Source organism: Poeciliopsis prolifica, unplaced genomic scaffold, assembly GCF_027474105.1.
Source record: "Poeciliopsis prolifica strain line A6 unplaced genomic scaffold, Auburn_PproV2 SCAFFOLD023, whole genome shotgun sequence".
Taxonomy (NCBI): Eukaryota; Metazoa; Chordata; class Actinopteri; order Cyprinodontiformes; family Poeciliidae; genus Poeciliopsis; species Poeciliopsis prolifica.
This window is the reverse complement of record NW_026562398.1, coordinates 5,885,363-5,903,495: the sequence shown is the minus strand read 5'-3', so window position 1 is coordinate 5,903,495 and position 18,133 is coordinate 5,885,363. Positions and strand designations below refer to the sequence as shown.

The 18,133-nt window shown below is 36.6% G+C and overlaps 1 protein-coding gene and 1 pseudogene across 3 annotated transcripts; one reads left to right on the top strand and one right to left on the bottom strand.

Annotated features, from left to right (window-relative positions):
* Positions 1-175: 175 nt before the first annotated feature.
* LOC129370438 (calcium-independent phospholipase A2-gamma-like) lies at positions 176-10,610 on the bottom strand. 3 transcript variants are annotated; one of them, XM_055046438.1, is made up of 13 exons: positions 10,298-10,610; positions 9,337-9,525; positions 8,194-9,250; positions 6,752-6,907; positions 6,415-6,497; positions 4,980-6,217; positions 3,965-4,117; positions 3,716-3,873; positions 2,489-2,583; positions 2,206-2,377; positions 2,038-2,095; positions 1,742-1,936; positions 176-749 (listed from the first exon to the last, which is right to left on the bottom strand). In XM_055046438.1, the coding sequence occupies exons 6-13, from the start codon at positions 6,138-6,140 to the stop codon at positions 291-293; spliced, it is 2,451 nt and encodes an 816-aa protein (XP_054902413.1). In that variant the 5' UTR covers positions 6,141-6,217; positions 6,415-6,497; positions 6,752-6,907; positions 8,194-9,250; positions 9,337-9,525; positions 10,298-10,610; the 3' UTR covers positions 176-290. The 3 variants fall into 3 exon arrangements, with proteins under 3 accessions (XP_054902413.1, XP_054902414.1, XP_054902415.1); XM_055046439.1 differs by lacking the exon at positions 6,415-6,497; XM_055046440.1 differs by lacking the exons at positions 4,980-6,217; positions 6,415-6,497; positions 6,752-6,907.
* On the top strand, positions 10,278-14,926 carry LOC129370453 (monocarboxylate transporter 2-like; annotated as a pseudogene).
* Positions 14,927-18,133: the final 3,207 nt, after the last annotated feature.

Genomic DNA, 18,133 nt, shown 5'->3' with positions numbered 1-18,133 from the left:
GCTCATTTGTTTGAAACCAATAAAGAAAACACAAAAAGAGAGCAAACAAATGCAATAACACGAGAGAAGGTGTTACCTTATTTGTTTCTTTGATAGTTCGTCTAAACTGAGCACAGCTCTGTGAAATAAATTTCTTGACATTGTACAAACAAGCATCAAAAACGTAAAATTTGTTGTATTTATTCTTTTTATTTATTCCACGCATTCTTTTGCTATTTTCCTGCAACATTTGTAAATGTGCTTCACAGCACTGCACAAACTGACATGTAGAAAAGCTGCAGCTCACCAAATCACGTCAGTGACTTCTTCATTTCCCAAGTCCTCTGACTAATCCAATCCTTGGCTTGGTCGATAGGTGAGCGCTTTTTTTTTAGAACTAAACACAGCTTAGCCACTTTGGATCGATTTGTGTCCAGGTAGTCCTGGGTATCTGTCACAAGCTTATCCAGTGTCTCAGGATGATTCTCATCCAAGGACACGTCAGCATTCATCATGGGGTTGAAGCGGAAGTACACATCTGGGGGCAGCAAATCGCCCAAGAGGGTGTGGACCCCTTCAGTGTCAGTGGCGCTGAAAATCAGGTTATTGATATTGGCTCGAAGGCTCGTGGAAGTGGGAGGGCTCCTCTTGACATTGTCATAACGTCCAGTGCCAAGGGACAGCACGCACTGAAAGGGTGTCCTGGGCCACATCAAACGGCTCTCGTGGACCGCCAAGGTGCAAGGATTGTTCATGATGATTCCTCCGTCCTGCAGTGACAGAGCACAGATTCAGATTTAATTCCACACACATGTTGTGCAGTTTACAAGAGCCAAAGGAAGTCAATCCAACATTATAACTCAGATATCACCTAACTCACTGTTGCATAAATATTACATGTCAATATGTTTATTGACATTCTATAGTGTTTCTTTCTTTTTTTTTTTTCTATAGTTCATTTTGAATGTGGGTGATTATTTATTGAATGTGTGTATAGATTATATAGAATATAGTGTTTCATTGCTGTAGCAATGAACAACTACAACAAAAGAAACTGCTCAGCAATTCCTGACTATATTTATATGATTTAAAATCTATTAAACCTCCGACTTCAGAGTTTGTGTTGCAGTCAAACCTGATCTTAGATCAGAGCTAATAGTAGCAGTCCTGGGAAGATTTAGCAATGCATGTGGATCAAAACTGTGACATTTCTGCGGCTCTTGGCAGGAGTTTTCTCTTACTCCGCATGGCTCTCAATAGTCTTAACCCCTGTAGTGCCAATTTGTTTTGCACAGAATATGGAATCATTCAGGTTGGCAACAGAAGTCAAGACGAACATCGACCAGCCAACCGACGACAAAGTTGGACTTAACTATAATAGATGCAACAAAACTAGTTAGCTCGTTGACAAGCAGAAGTATATCAGCAGCTAGTTATCTTTAGCCTCAATCGCATAGAGTCACAGAATGCAATGAAGATGTCTGCATGTGTCTCAAACTTTTTCTTGACATAAAGTTACAGAAGCAAAAATACCCAAAAACACAGAGTAAATTTTACTCTTGGTCTATTTATAGTCTTAAATAAATAGTCCTGCCAAGACAAAATTTGATACCTGTGACTGACATAAAAAAGATCAAATTATTGTTTTTTAATTCATTTCATCTTGCTTGCATGAATTTAAGGATGCCTGATTATGGGACATGTTTGTGATTAGGTGAAGAATATTTCACATTAATAGTTTTATTGCAGACAACTTTATAACCTGGTGGATGTCATTCTGCAAAAGAAACTCCTGGAAGTATCCAGGTGCGGCTGATGATGCACGCACTGCCTCCCACATCTTGTGGTCTGACCCTCCTGAAAAGCGGCTAGGGTGGCCTGGTTTGTGGCTGTAGTTGCGAAACACATAGGCCTTAGGGCCTGTGCCCCAGTTCACAACTGCACTGACAGCTGAAACCTGAAACATAGGAACAAATCTTTTGTTGCAAAGCTTAACATGGACCAGCTTTAATCGAAATATCACACCTCATAAATTTTGAAAGAAGATATTGTCTTTACCTTTGGAGTGCCCTTCTTTCTGGATGTTTTAATTAGCAGCTCAGAACCCAGCGTCTCCCTTGTTCAAGTAAAATAGGTAACATGTGGGGAGTATAACTTATATCTCATTGTAAATGTTCATTAAGTTTCATTCTAATGCATACAAATAGATTTTGTCAGAGTTCGTACTGTAGTATTCTCTCCCAGGTTGCCGTATCATAGTAGGAATGACTCCATCCCATGTTCACGGTGCCAACCAGCGGGTTTTGCTTGAAAACCTCGGTTCCAATTTGACGGTACATTTCAGCACAATCCTCCAGAGAAACACGGGCCAGCCCCAACATGAAAGCTAAGATGGCTCCTTTTAGCATAAAGAAGCAACGACTTTAAAGTGACACAGATATAAATTAAAACAGAAATATCTTAACATGTCAGACTTAGCTTGCTTTCTTTGTTGTTTTTTAGTTTCTACCTGTGCTCACTCCACAGATGTAGTCAAACAGCTGGTAAATCTTTCTGCCGGTCTCATCTTCGATTATCTTCAATAACTGAAGAGGTACAAGACCTCTGGGAAATGAAAGAACAAAAGCATTTATAGTTTTCCCATTTTATTAGCGAAAACCCCTAAAAACCAAACAAAAATTGAAAATCATGTTTCCTTCTTCAACTTTCTATCATGTTTTGGAGTATTACATAAAACCCCAAAATATTGAAGTTGGTTTCTGTAAAGTGTAGAAATACTTCTAAAAGCAATGTAGTCGTATATAAAAAAGGCATTTTTTATGGTTCGAAAGTAATTTTAAAATAGGAAAAATGACTGGAATAATTGTTATGCAAAGTTTAAATTTTGCATATGCATCTAGAATCAGATTGTTGTGATCAACATTATGCATTGGAAGAACGTGTCTAATTTGTAACAAATGTCTCTCAATACAACCTTGACTGAGATACATGTTTGATTAAATTATGAAACTAAACAGTTTGACAATAATTAATTCTGTAGATATGTGTGTTTTATGATATAGAGAAAACAAACTGATAAGGAAAAGCTCTTGTAGGCGGAGTGAAGCAACTGAATAATTTATGGCAAGACCTTTGGTCACATACTTAATCAGAATGAGGGATTGCTAAATTAAGCTTTAAATCAATTGACCAGCTCCCTTAAAAGGTCATATTTTCTAACAATTAGCATTTACTACTTACTGAGTTTCACTATAATGCATTAAAATCTTAATCTAACTATATGACCAGATTTTAATGGAATGGATCTATTTGTATGAAATTTTGATTGACTTGGATTCTACATAATTAGATATTAATTAGATGCATTTGTGTTGTAGAGTTTATTTAAATTACAGCAAATGTGAACTGACAGTAAATAAGAAGGACTTAAATCAGATTGAAATATATGCTGAAGATGCTGGTTCAAGCATTGACGTTCACTGATTCCTATTTTTTTCTCAGTATTTCCTCAGTGTTCATTTAAAATGGACATTTTCTGCAACATGACTGTCTTGGATAATCTGACACATTATTTTATTTCGATTTACTCCAAGATTAAGTGAAAACAGCTGATCTATAAAATTTTATGAACAGGTATCACCATATTGCAGAATTTTGTTAAAGAAAGCAATTACTGTAGTTCATTTACTTTGTGCACCATAACTTATTAACAGTAAAGTTTCCAATATTTACTAACCTTGTACCTCCACCATCAATGGAGAGAACTCTGATGCCCTGACCTTTGACTGGCTCCACATAACCAATCAGAGCTAAGGCTTCTCTTACAGAGGCCTGCAGTCCTCCATGGTGTTTGTAAGTTCGCCGCACTCTCAACAGGTTGACTATAGTTGGCCCCTGGGGAACAAAAAGCATCTTGGATTTTTATGTATATTTTAAGTTTTTTAAACATTTTTAACCCTGTCTTTGACACAACTGTTCACAAGACCTGCCAGATGAAAGACTTGCATGCTGGGAAGCGGATAAGGTGTTCATTGAGTACTTCTATGCAGGAAGTCATAGCTTCTGGAGTTGAGGATTGTTGTAGTCTCAATATTAACCTAAGTGTGGTCTCCTCTGCTTGTCTGCGGCTCAAGACACACTGAAAATACACAAAGTTTGAAAGCTTTAACAGTCTAAGAAACTCATATGAGGCAAACGACCATACAATCTTTATACTTCTGGAAAGTTTTAAAATATTAGCAGGTAAAAATCACAAACCTCAATGTGTGTTAAAGGGGATTAATGTGATGCAGCAACACAGGTAGGAGATAGTGAAGCTATACAAAATATATGATTTTTATAAATGATGGTATTTTACAAATTAAAAATCTGGAAATAATAGTGTGCAAAACCACGAATATTTAGGTTAGAAGTGAGTGTTGTTGTTTTTTTTTTTTTCCTTTTTTACCAGTACATCAGACTGAAGTTTTTTGCCCATTCTGTAATGTAAAAGTAAACTGCTGATCCCATCTGACCAGAGGAAGTTCTTTTACATGCTGGAAACCTAACCTGGCCAGTTATCTTGGTCAGTTATTATACATACTCTTAGATGATAAATTGAGAGATTATATATATATTCAAAGCTTGTAGTATTGTTTTATATCCTAATCCTGCTTTAGATTTCTCCACAAATGTATCTCCAACCATCTCTGACGTGTTTGTTTCTCTTTTTGATGCGGTTTGTTCTCTAATATTCCTCAACAAACCTCTGAGGCATTCACAGTACAGATGAAAGTAAAATATAATTAAATTAATTAGTGAGATGTCTTCCGAGGTATATTATTGCCCTGAATTTTTTTAGGCCATCAGATTAAAACTATCCCTATCCTTCTTCAAAATAATTAAAGTTGGTTTATTACGCAAAACTCCATCTATTTTATTAGGGTTACTGGTTGTAATGTGACAAAATGTTAACAAATTCAGCATGTATGAACACTATTAAACAGGTAAGAACAACTCACCCTTTTATTTATTATGGTCTCTGGTAAAGTCACAGGAGGATTGACTTCAGTCTCGTGAAAAACTGACCTCAGGATACCTGAGGCAGCAGTAGTGGGATGGAGTAAGATGTCCATCAAAGATGTTTTCTGTATGGATACCGGGTCTGTCTCTGGTTTGACAATTATACTACGGTCCTTCTGTTCACTTTGCGATCTAAAATACTCATTGATATGAGTTGATGTCTGAGAATAGCTGTCTTTTAAGCTATCAGCGTCTGAGGTAGGTTTTGTTGAGAAAGGAAGTTCTTTGTCACTGTGAGCTTCATCTTCATCATTGCTGGCGTCAAAGTATTTATTGATGTGTCCTGCAACGTGAGGGAATGACTCCTCAGAGTCCTTTTTGTGTTGCATTGTTGTCTGTTGTTTATGTTGTTTAACTTCATGCTTTTGACCAGAGTCTGGGATTTTTTTCCTCTTCTTCACCCTCCGGGTCATTCCTTTGACAGATGATAGGTCCTTCTTTTTACCTATTTCATTCGCAGAGAACACTGAGTTGATATGTTTGGCAACATGAGTGAAGGTCTCCCCAAATACTGTAGCAAAAGAGTTGATGTGAAATAAATCTGATCCAGACGTGTCATCACTGGAGTCAACAGTCTCTTGTTCTTTCTGTTTCTCTTTGGATTTCGAAGGGTGTGCTGGGCTGCTGCCTCTCGGTTTTTTCTGATTTGACCACTGACTAAACCTGCGCTTTTGTGACTGGTACTGATATTCAGGAACTGTTACAATAAAACTGCCATTTTCAGCAAACCCAACAACATGGCTCCTCTTATGGTAAATGTTAAAGTGTCTGGACAGCGGGTGACTTTTCAGCACAGGTGCATTAAAAATCCCAACTGGAGCTTTGGTTTTAAATGCCTCCTTTTTAGTAAATGAATAAAAACACAAACAACGGAGATGTCTTACTTCCCTAACAATTTCTTTAAAGAAGATTGAAGCATAACTTGAAAAGAGCTTTGTACTGTTAATAAATGTATAAAGCCTGAATGAGTTTGGACAAAGTGGCTGTCTAAAAAGGGCTTGGTCTTTTTTGAGACAGATCATTGTGTACATATTCCTGCATGATATTAAAGTCCTCTTAGTGACACCTGAACATAAGACAGAGAAAAATGGGTGACCCATTCTTGACTCAATGTTGTACGCAGCTCCCAGACTTGTTGTGGACACCTCTTCTCTGTTGCAACATAATCAATTGCTACCTAGAAAGAATCCATAACACAGTCTTTATGAATCCAACTGATCAATTATCTACATACATACATGTACAAAAAAATATCAGTAATGTCATTTACAAATGTTTGATTTACACACAGTGTCTTGCAAAAAATGCACTTTACTGAAAAAGCAAAGTGAAATGAAGGTAAAAAATTTTCCTCCAAAATTTGAATAGGGTTACCTTTATTTGGCATTTGGCATCATTCTCTGCTCTAACTTGTTTCCTAGAACTGCTTAATGGGACCTTTATTATGCATAAGTCCTCTGCAAAGAAATAGTCAAAATAAGCAATCTGACTACTTTGGCGAGTTACCTACTCCGATTATTTTTACAGTGACAGGGCAAAGGTGTGATCTAAATACTGTAATTATACATTAACCTTCACAGCAAATTTGATAAACAGATTTCCCTGAAAAATAAATCCTTTTTTTGTCTTAAATCCTAACTCCAGTAAGTTTCTGGGGACAAACAATTTGGGTAAACAAAACCTCACCAAAGAGCAACTTCAAATTTTTTACCTGTGGCAATTGCATGAAAAAATTTTGTTGTATGTGTTGATCCAGAGTTTGGGTGGGAGCGGTTCTGTTTGGGGACTGCTGGGGTTTTGGACCGGTTCAGTTAATTGTCATAAAATGAAGCTATGTCATGAAGTTATGTCATCATTCCTGGAAAATCTAGAATAAGCAAGGGAGAGAGTGTCTCTGAGCTGTTAGTCAGTACGTCACATCTCATCACACACAGAGTCAAATACACAATATATATCTCAAAAGATGGTCTAATGTATCGAGATTTAAAATGTTCTTCATTTGAATTACATCTTGAAATATTGACATCTTTTACTCTTTAAGAAAATATTGTTTACACGCACAGGTTCAAACTAAACATATAGTCTCATCACGTTTCGTTCTGGGTAAAAAAAAAAGTATAATCAAAACAATGAAAACTGAATGGCATCTGTTCTTTTTCCACAGCAGAAACAATTTGTAATTTGTGTAACCTTTCAGATGATGAACATGCGACACATTGGTGGTATTCATCTAACTTTACCTTTCAGGAATGTTTGAATGTTTGTATCTGCTTGAACATAATATTACTTACAAACAAAATGAAGTGTTAGGGGTTTGACATATCACAGCAAAGATTTGTCTCTTTTAAGTCTGCTCATAATAATGCAGACTTACAGCGGCATCTAGTGGCAGCCTCCTCACAGTCTTCTTATTTAGGCCTATTTGCTTTTGAAAAAAAAATTCAATCTGATTTTCTGGTATGACAGGAAATTGACTGCATTTTGCTTCAGTGACTTTCAGTCTTATCTCTGCACAATGCATTTACCAAAACAGAACAGTTGCTAACGCAGAACTCGTTTCCTGTCTGTCTTTCAAATTGCTTTATTGTCTGATCAGGCATCTTTTGCTGCTTAAAGGTTTTTTGTTGTTGTTGCTGAATGTTTTGTCATCCACCAGCCTGTTTTGCTGGAGGACACGTCTTTCTGAGTTGATGATGAGAATACGAGACTGAACTGCTGATCAGAAAATAGTGCTGTCACTCAAAACGAGCTCCATAGAACAGATTAAAACTTCATTCTAATTGCGCTAACACATGTAGCTATACAGCCAGCGAACAAACAATAGAACGAAAACTTGCTTTTCTTGAGAATCTTTTATAAATGGATTTTTGTAAATACAAAAGGCAAAAATACATCAATAGCTAATATTCTCATAATGTCACACTCAAAACGCTTTTGAAACTGAAATATAACAGCAATGAAACAATACATTACGAGCCAATACGCTCATTGTAATGCTACACTTAAAACGTTTTTATAACTGAAATACAACAGAAAGAAAAATACACTTCCAGAGGATACTTGTCTTAATGCTACACCCTATAATTAAGTACACTGCTCTACATTTTATCAACAACAAACAGCTAAGTGTCCTTCAAATACATAAATACTTACAAAGATGAAAGTTTTCCAGGGCACAGCGCGTATAAAGTACATTCAGAGTATTCATAAGTTGCTTACTTTCTCCTAAAGGCCTAAATTCGTGTTGACAAGGTTACCGGAGAAATATACGTCAAAGACAGTTTGCTGCTAAGAGCGCTCACTCGGTCTTGTTTCTAATGTAACGAAAATAGTTTTGATAGTCAAAGATAGTTTGTAAAACAAATGTCACACTATTATGCAATTTCAATCCCTTTCCTTTTTCTACTGTTAACATGAATTTACAAATAGCTAACTATGAAAGTGTACCAACTTATTAATGTAACTTATTTCCACTACAAACTTATTTAGAAAATCTGACTGAAATGGCACCGGATTGTTTTATGCTTAAATGTGTTCTTTTTTTTTTTTTGTTGTATTTTTTGTTTTCTACCAATTTGTTTGTTCCAGGTAACAAACTCTCTGAAATGTTGAGAATACAAGTTGAACAGAAAATAATGTCACTCAATATGAACTCCATAGAACAAATCTGAACTTTATTAGTTGTACTTTTGACATTAAATGTGAGAATTTTTTTTGGGAATCAGATAGGATCCGTATTGCTAATCAAAATGCAGCCTCGTCTAATTTCAGTTTTTGCTTTTCACCCCATTCTTGCTGCAGTTCAACCGTTTTCAAAGTATTTTTCATTGATCCGTACAAAATAAAAGGCATCAAGAACGACACAATTTATATGTATATGTATGAAAAAGCATAAAGTCTTTACCACACTTGCATTGAAGTATTTTAACAAGATTTTCCTGCAGCACAATATGCAACATATTCATATCAATAAATATACAATAGCTCATTTTATTACTGAAAAAAGTCAGGAGGAGTCAACTGATTTCTTTTCACAGCGTCCTGTTGTGCAGTCCTCTGCCCGTCCAGTCCACTTAAGTCGATTCCTTGCAAAGATGGCGTATGACTTATCCATAAACGGCCTTACCGGTGACCACATCATAAAGCGGCCCAACCAGCCGAGCCCAACGGCGCCATACATCACTGCAAACGCTGGAACGCCGCGATGCACCTGACAATGCGAAAAGTAAAGATGTAAGTGCGTTTTAGCATTCGGATTCTTTAAGTCTCAGTTAAGTTGTTGTGTTAAGAGTTAACCTCGTCTTTCTCATCGATTACAGTCATCTCCTCCATGGCCATCTCATAGGTGACATCATTGTATTTTGTCCCCTCGTAGCCTGGCTTAGAGATGTCAATAAAATGAACTTTGCCCGGTCGGTTTCTTTGCAGGTACTGAAGGAAGCGGATCTCTGTCATGCATATGGGACACAACCCATCATACAATACCTGGAGTAGAATAGAGATTAACACACTTTAATCTGTGGCATTTTACTCATTCACAACAACAACAACAAAAATCAAGCACAAGCAAATGAAAAACATACTGCATTAACTAGAACACATTCAGTATTTACCTAAAAATGTGGTGAATAGGACTTACTACTAACCAAAGTATGAATATTATATCTTCAAACGATGTGTTATAATTGTTATAATTTGGCAAGTACAAGGATGTTGACAAGAAAATCCAAAACCTTCAGCTGTAGTTGGTTGTGCCTGGTATGTAGCGGTAAGTAGCTTTAGAAAATTGCTTATGGAAGGAAAAGTGTGAGCTGATGACAGTGTCAATGATGCACATGGGGAGTGAATGCTGGTCTCTGTTATCAAACCCAAAAATGTTATATTGTTTCTGATAAAATGTTATCAGAATTAAGAAAGATGATTCTTGTATATGAGTGGGATTATTTTCTAATGTTGATAATGCAAATGAACCGTATCAATCAGAGGAGCAATGGTGGCCTATTTCTTGATATACAAGAGAAACATTTGATATTTTTGGAGGGCAGGGAAACAGAAAGTTATCAAAATACACAGTGCGTCACAGTATGGGACTGAAAACCCCCCAATAATTTTATTATTGTGCCTAATATTTTTCATGAGTGATAATTTTCTTCATAACAACAATAATGAGCTTTTATTTATTATTTTCAATGTGAAATCAGGAACTGAGCTTCAGTTTCCCAGAGATGTCAAGAATAATGAAACAGGCTTGTCTCACCCGGACACCTGCAGGTTCGGAGTTGAGGTTCCTCCGCTGGTGTCGACAGAACCCAGGCGTCACCAGTTTCACCGTCGGATTTATACAACTGGAGAGTCTGACTGAAGCCAAACCCACTCTAACTTTACAAAACATAACTAACAAAACCACGCGAATAAGACACTGTTGAAGATTTAACAAAGCAGCCGAATGTGGCTGATGCTATTAGAAGGTTCCTGAACTTCGGGGACGTAAACGTCTGAGAATGGAAGAAAAACCAAAAAATAGTTACAGTGTTTCTATTCCACATACCAAGGATGAACACATAACAGCGGAGCTTCTCTTCTTCTTGAGTTAGGTCAAACAACAGCGCCACCTTCTGGATTTGTACTGATCTTGGAACTTGGAACCATCAGTAATGCGCTTTATTTGCAAATCGTTCAATTTTCGGAAAAGAAAAGAAAAAACAACAACTTTTATATCGAGTACAGTAATGTATGTATATATATATGCATGAACAACTATGAACAACTTCTTCAAATTCTATGGCTGTATTATTTCTGGGTATTTAAGTAAGACATTTATTTTAGAAACAGAACCTCATGTTAAGGTCAAATATGAAAGAAGCTTTAAAGATATCTGCAACAAATAGAGGGGGTCATCGTGTCTCCACAGGAACTTCTTGGTGACAGCATGTTTGGGAGTTGTGCCAGAAAAAAAACATTTATACCAGAAGACCTGTGCTTCTTTTTCTCTGACAAAGGCCCTGAAAATCTTCAGAGAAAGTCTTCTAGAAGATTGGGGGATTGTGCAAAGAGGAAAGATCAAAGATCCCTCTCTGTGTGGACTAACCTTGTAATATAGAAAAAAGTCAAAGTGACGCATCTCATGCAAGAGGGAGTGAACAGAGTTTTGCTACCTGGGTTAATAAAACATTTGTCACATGTGGCTTTCCTGAGATACTTTCCCTGCTGAAAGAATGCCTTTTTCTAAAATGTTTAGTGTGACTTTATGCTCTTGCAAAAATTCAAAATTTTTTTTTCTGGAGGCATGTTCTTAAATTGCATGGTTTCTAAAATCTTAAAACTCGAGAAAATTTTTGTTTCAGTGCCGTTTTATACTTGGCTGTTTAAATCAAATATTTCATTATTTTTATGGGTTCTATATGCAAATAAATGATGTGTTAAAACAGCTGTTAACCATCATCTGCGAACCAACACCACAAAACGTACACAAAGATCTATCAGGCATGAACTGATGTGATAAAAAAACACATTCTGTAACTTTTAAAGGAAATGATGAAAATCTTATAACTCTCCACTTGATCTTTAGTTACTTGCTGAGGTTTTTTTTTTTGAGCTCCATGCCTCAGGAAGGGGCTAATGCTTTTGTTGTGAACAGCCACTTGCCTTTTTGGTGGATGAGATGTGATGAGATCAAAGTACCTGCAGCCGGGTGCTGAGGGACGAATCTAGTTTCACATGCTGCTCAGAATAGTTTTAAGGACCTCACAGAGGTGAGGAAAACAATCTGTTTATTAAAACTGGCTCAGAATGTCTTTAGAAATTTACAGTTGCTTGTTTTCTGTGCACGTCTTATTATCTGTTTCCACTTTCCAGTCTGAGGACTAAACAGGCCACCTGCAGTAGCAACCAATCTGGGCTACACGCCACCAGATGGAGGCTGGGGATGGGCTGTCATCTTTGCTGCTTTCATCTCCATAGGGTTCTCTTATGCCTTTCCCAAGTCCCTCACTACCTATTTCAAGAAAATTCAGGAATATTTTTCAGTTTCCTGCTGTGAGATTGCCTGGGTGTCCTCAGTCATGCTGGCATCTATGTATGCAGGAGGTCAGCGGCCGCCATCACTGATAAAATTTGTTCGACTGGTACTAGTGTGCTTAAACAGCTACATGTTAACAAAGCTTTTTATGTTTTATTTGTCATTGAAAGAAGAGGTGAAGACTGAATGAAGAAAAAATGGTCAGTGGACTCATGGTGTGTGTTGACATGGTTCATAATTCATCTGCACCTCTGTGTCAGAGTAATTAGAGGTGAATACTTTTTTTCTTTTCTTTTCTTGAGTAATACTTAATGTTGACTTATTTTGTTACTTTTTGCATAACAAATGTCACCTTATTGAACAGTTAAGTTTTAGTATTGAAAGGTTTGCTGTAAGTTGCTCAGTTACAACTGGCTTTGTTTCAGTCTATTTTCTTTCAATGTGAGGTCACTGGCACTTGTTCAGTGGAATATATTAATGTTTGCCAAAATTGCTGCAAAATAAGTGTGTCTTCAGAGTCTTGGCAAAAGTATTTGCATTGCAATTTGATGTGACAGACCCAAACTAGAACATATTCATAAAGTGGAAGGGAAAGGACACATTGCTGTATAAATTCTTCACATGAATATTTGAAAAATGTGTAATGCATATGTATTCAGCTCCTTTGAGTCAACGCTTAACTACCTGCAAGTGCAGCAATTACAGATCACATCTAGCAATAACATATTTTGTGTGTTTTTCTTCACCTCAAGCTCAGTTAGATTGGATGAAGATCAGTGGTACTCATCAATATTAATTTCTCTGATTCTCAACCTCACTCTCTAGACTTTGACTGCTTCATTTTACTCTGTTGAAAGCATTTTAACATTATTTTGGGTTCATTTAGGGTTGTCCTGTCAACTCATTTTGCATTCCTAACAGGTTTTCAACCAGCATTGCCAAGATACAGCTACCTTTAACACTTACCTCATTTATCTTATTCCTAATGCCCATGGGTGAAGGAGGATCCTTCATGGGTTACCAGCTTCCCATGGGTCACATCAGTGTTTGTTGATGGCCAAACAGGAAGTTTATATCATTCTGCTGTTGTTCGGGCTGCTTACTTGTAGTTGTTGCTCTGCCAGAAAGGTAGCTTTGAATCTCTATCATCCATATCATCTTCAAACGTGGAGACTAAAAGTTTGACGACTCATTAGAGGGATTTGATCATAAAAACAGCCCATTTCCACCAACAAATCATAATTACTGACCAAACAGAAGAGATTTTTGGAGTTTTGCTAGATGTCAGTGGTTGTGATGAAGGATGTCACACATTGGTGTACATCTGATATTTCTACATTTTTGCCATACATACATTTTGAAATGTTGTATGGTGTTCAGTAGGATGCTTCAACCTAAACATATTATTATATCTCCTAATCTCCCTTTAAACCTCTCCACAACATTATCCCTGCCTGCTGTGTTCCTTTGTATTCATTTGATAAACAATGTTTTCATTGAACAGGTAGATTTTAACTGTGATTAAATTGAATACTCAATCTGTTTTCTAAGTGACTTCTAAAATGAATTATGTACATTAGATTTTATTTAGAGAATTTAAATTGAAAAGGACATAACACAATTGTACAATCTTTATGATAATTATTGATAAGAAAGATCTAAAAACCTGTATTTCTATTATTCTACTTCCCAAGCATTTTTCTTCCTTTCAAAAGGTTTTGGTCTTGTCTTCAACCTGCAGTCAGCTCTGACAAACATCGACACTTACTTTCAGGTCAAAAGGCCACTTGCAAATGGACTCCAGTTGTTTCTTTCCGCTCTGGCCCCTCTCAATCAGTTCCTTTTATATTCCTTTGGTTGGAGAGGGAGTTTCCTCATCCTGGGGTCCATTGTTCTGAACTGCTGTGTGGCTGGTGCTTTGATGAGACCAATTAATAAACAAGCCTGATCCCAGTCCAATAATGACTCATCAGTGAGCAGGAGGAAAACCTCTGAAGAAGCTGCTGCTATTAGCTCATTTTCTGCTAACCCTCCAGCCAAAGACAGTAAAAGCAAAATAAAAAGTCAGAGCTTTGTTTACAGATATATAGACATCTCCCTTTGCACACACAGAGAATGTCTCATTTATCTTATTGGTAATGTCATGCTTTTTGACTCTTGCTACTGTTATGTTTCTGGCTCCTTATGGTAAGTATCAAGGGACAGATGAATATTCTGCACCTTTGTTACTTCTTACTTTTGCTTTGATGGACATTTTTAACGGACCAGTTTCTGGATTCTTAGCCAACAGCAGGTGGATTAGACCAAGAATACAATCTTTTTTCATTTTTGATGTTTCATACAATGACGTTTGCCACCTACTTTGTCCACTGGCATCTGGTTAAGGAGGTCTGGTTGTTTATGTGGTCTTCTTTGGGCTGGCAATTGAAATGCTTTCTGCACTATTTTTTGAAGTTCTGATGGACCTTGTTGGAGCTCATTGCTTCTCCAGTTCAGTTGGACTTGTCAGAAACATCAAGTGTGGACCAGTGCTTCTTGGACCCCACATTTCAAGTTTGTGAGCAATGTTCATAAAGTACAATTTTTGCAGAAGCATAAGTTGACTCTTCAGCTCTTTATTCTGTCTTTCAGGGGCTCTGGTGGATGTTTTCGGGGAATACAAATACATGTGCTATGCCTCATGCTCATGCTGGTGCATGACTACAACTACAATTACTTCTTGTAGTTGCAATCATGCATTATTACCACTACAAGACGCTAGATGAGGATTGCAGGCAGAACGTAGCAGTGGAAATAAGGACATCTGAAGAGTCAGTGAAACTTAAAATAAACCAGAATGAGAAAGCAAGCAATGAAACACAAGATTAAGGTTTTTGACTCACAGTTCTAGATCAGAAACATGGAATTCCATATGTATTACTTTTTTTTTAATAAAGTTATTTTTCTGGAAATTATGAGCAAATGTTTTTGATTCTTTTAATCCTTTGAATGAATTAATATTCCCACATTTAGTTGTCTCAGGTGTAATTTTCTACAGTTACTTTCAAAAATATTCTTACACATTGAAAATCTTCAGTTGCAATAAGACAAAATGTGAAAAAGTTTAGTTATTTATTTATGCTGTAATAATTTTAGGTAACAGACCTACATAAAATAGAGCAAATAGGCTTTCTTTTGAAAAGAAAATGATGCACAATTTAAGTTGAGACTCGTATGTTGGATGGGAAATGTCACAGAACATCATGTCTTACATATTCCCCAGACAGAATTTAACTTGTTTGATTAAATATGTTTCAGACACCCATATTTGTTTGTGAGATATTTAAAGTTTGGGGTTATTTCAGCACACAACAGTTGCTTTAATTCTAATTGGCAATTGAGACTTCCAAAAGTAACTGTTTTTTTTATTTATTGTTATGTATTATGGAGCTAATAACAAATGCATGCATCAGTTTTCCTACATTTATTTATCAAAAAAAAAAGAAAACCATGTTTCATTTTTGCTTTATTTTATGCATCACTCAGTGTCTTGGTCTATGACATAAAGGTTTAATAAAGAATATATAAATATGTAGCCTAAAAGGTGTATTTACTTTTACAATGTTCTGGACCTGCAATGTTGAAGACAACGCTAAAGTTATTGATCTTTGGGCAGCATAATGCAATCAGTTCACCTTTTATCCACTAGATGGCAATGAACCCTTCACGTGAAAGTGAAAGCGAGAGCATACAGTACAAAATCTCTTCAACTAAGCTGCAGTTATTAGGTCTTTACAGCATTGAGTACTTTAATTCAGGTGATGACCCTCTCTATTAAAAATGATGAACATAATTATCTACATGTTTCTTGAACAAAATTCCTCATCTTACCTCTGCACTTACTCTGTCCTTAAAGTTTAATTCCCCTAAAGGAGAGAAAAAAAAGTTTTTTGTTCGTGTTCTAGTTTGCAGTCAAATTAGTTTTCAGTGTCATGGGGATTGGTAAAAGTTGTTCTGCTTCTGCTTTACTAAAGTAATAAAAATTCCCTTTTTGTTAGCAAAATATTTCAGACTGATCTTTTGAATAAGAGCAGAGAACTCTGTGTGCATTTAAATAATAAGCATTCATTTACGTGTGACTGAACCATTGAAACACTTTCCTTAACCTTACTGGCACAAAAAAGCATTGTGCGTTTTACAGATTGGATAGAACTGTAGGACTTACCTGCACATATTCTGGTATTTAAAAAAAAAAAAGGTTTCAGTATTTTCTGTATTTCTAATGGGCAACTATTATGTGAAGTTGAAATTCTGACTCATGCTTCACCAAAGTGAAAATACCTGAAAGGAAACACAATCTGTGTTCTTGAGCCAGGTCAAATCTTCTCCTCAAAGGTCAATTGTTCTAAGCCCACACACTGTATGATTGCAGTCATCATATAGTGTGTCTACTACACACAATACAATATTTCAAAGGCAAGCAATCTGAAAGCAAAACATTGTCATTATTACAGATGTATGCTTAAATGTCCCATTTCTATTATGTCCCTGGAAGGTTTGTATTGACTTACTTTATAGAGGGATGAAGCTCTATTATAAAAGTGAATCGATAGGTTTATTCACAGCATTGGATGCCACTGTAAATCCCTGTCTCATGGATGGCTGGTGTTCTCTTTGGAATATGGCTTAATTTCAATCAGTTAAACATCATTGGTTCAGAATTGAGCAGGGTGGCATCAGTTCCACTGGGTGGCTTTTCAAACAGTTAATGTCACTTACATATGTAGCACAAAGGCAGAATCATAACGCAAGGCCAACACACTCCACTTCAAGAAGTTTATTCAAATATGCAATACAATTAACTCCTATTACAGATAAATTTGAAGACAAGATTAAAACATAATCTTTTCAATCAAACTTTTTTTTCACACATGGAAAAAAAATCACATCAATGAATGAATGTATTTTTTTATTGTAAAAGTGGCCTATTAAAAGGTGAATTATATAATTTTTTAACTCAAAGCAAAGTAGCCATAAAATAAAATATTGTAAATAGATCAAATTTGCAACCTTGGGTCTAATATTCATGCATCAAACTCCCTGAGCTTTCTAAGTAAATATATAAGTACGAGACTCCTGAAGGTCTGGATTGATTTGCACTTCAAGGTGTCTTTAAGAAATGTCTGCTTATTAAAACATGAGAATGTCAAACCAAATTTGGTACTTATAACAGTACGTTAACCCTCACTGTGCATGTTGAACTCAAAACCGAAGGGAGTTTTGTACTATTAAGAGCTGGAAAACTGAAAAGGTCAAAGCTGGCCAAACCATGTTTTTTGGACCACTGGCAGAGTAAGAGGACATTTGAGTTAATTAGTTTTCACTGTTTCAGACATCAGCTATAATCTTACAGTTTATAGTCTAATGAATGGACACAAAGAGAGAGAGTGAGGATCGCCAATTAGCGATAGCTCCCAAACGCTCAGTCTCAACTCCTCACTGAACAGCTTGAACATAATCACTGTGATGAACTGTGACTGATGTCAGTAAATCTGCCCTTAATTGGGAGCAGAAAGATTGAATCCAGGGACCTCGTTGACTAATCCTGATGATGCTGAGACATCTGGCTGAAACCCCACTGCTGGTTAAAGCAGTCAAACCCGGGTTCTGTTCCAACCATAAAGCGGCGATGTTTGCAAGTGAAGTAGTGCCACTTTCTGGTTTTAACTCAACGTGTTCCCAAATAATCTCTGCTAATCTTCTTTATCCACGACTGCAGAACTAAGCGGTCTACACAATGTTTGCTCTCAGAGGAAGGGTAATGAATACCAGAGACTTTCAGAGGTCCCATGAAAATAAACACTGATAGTTGGGGCAGCTAACACAGTCGCACCGGGAGTGTTGACATGTTCTAACAGGCAGAGGGGCCTGTAAGGACTCAATCAGACAACAGACATCATCCCCTCCTCGAGCCTGATAGAACACAAGATTTACTGGGGTTGTTTGGTGAAAACAAAGCACTTGGCTCTCAACATCACTGTCTTGTCAAAGAGCTACTACAACTTACAGATCACTGATAATCACAGAGAGCCCTAG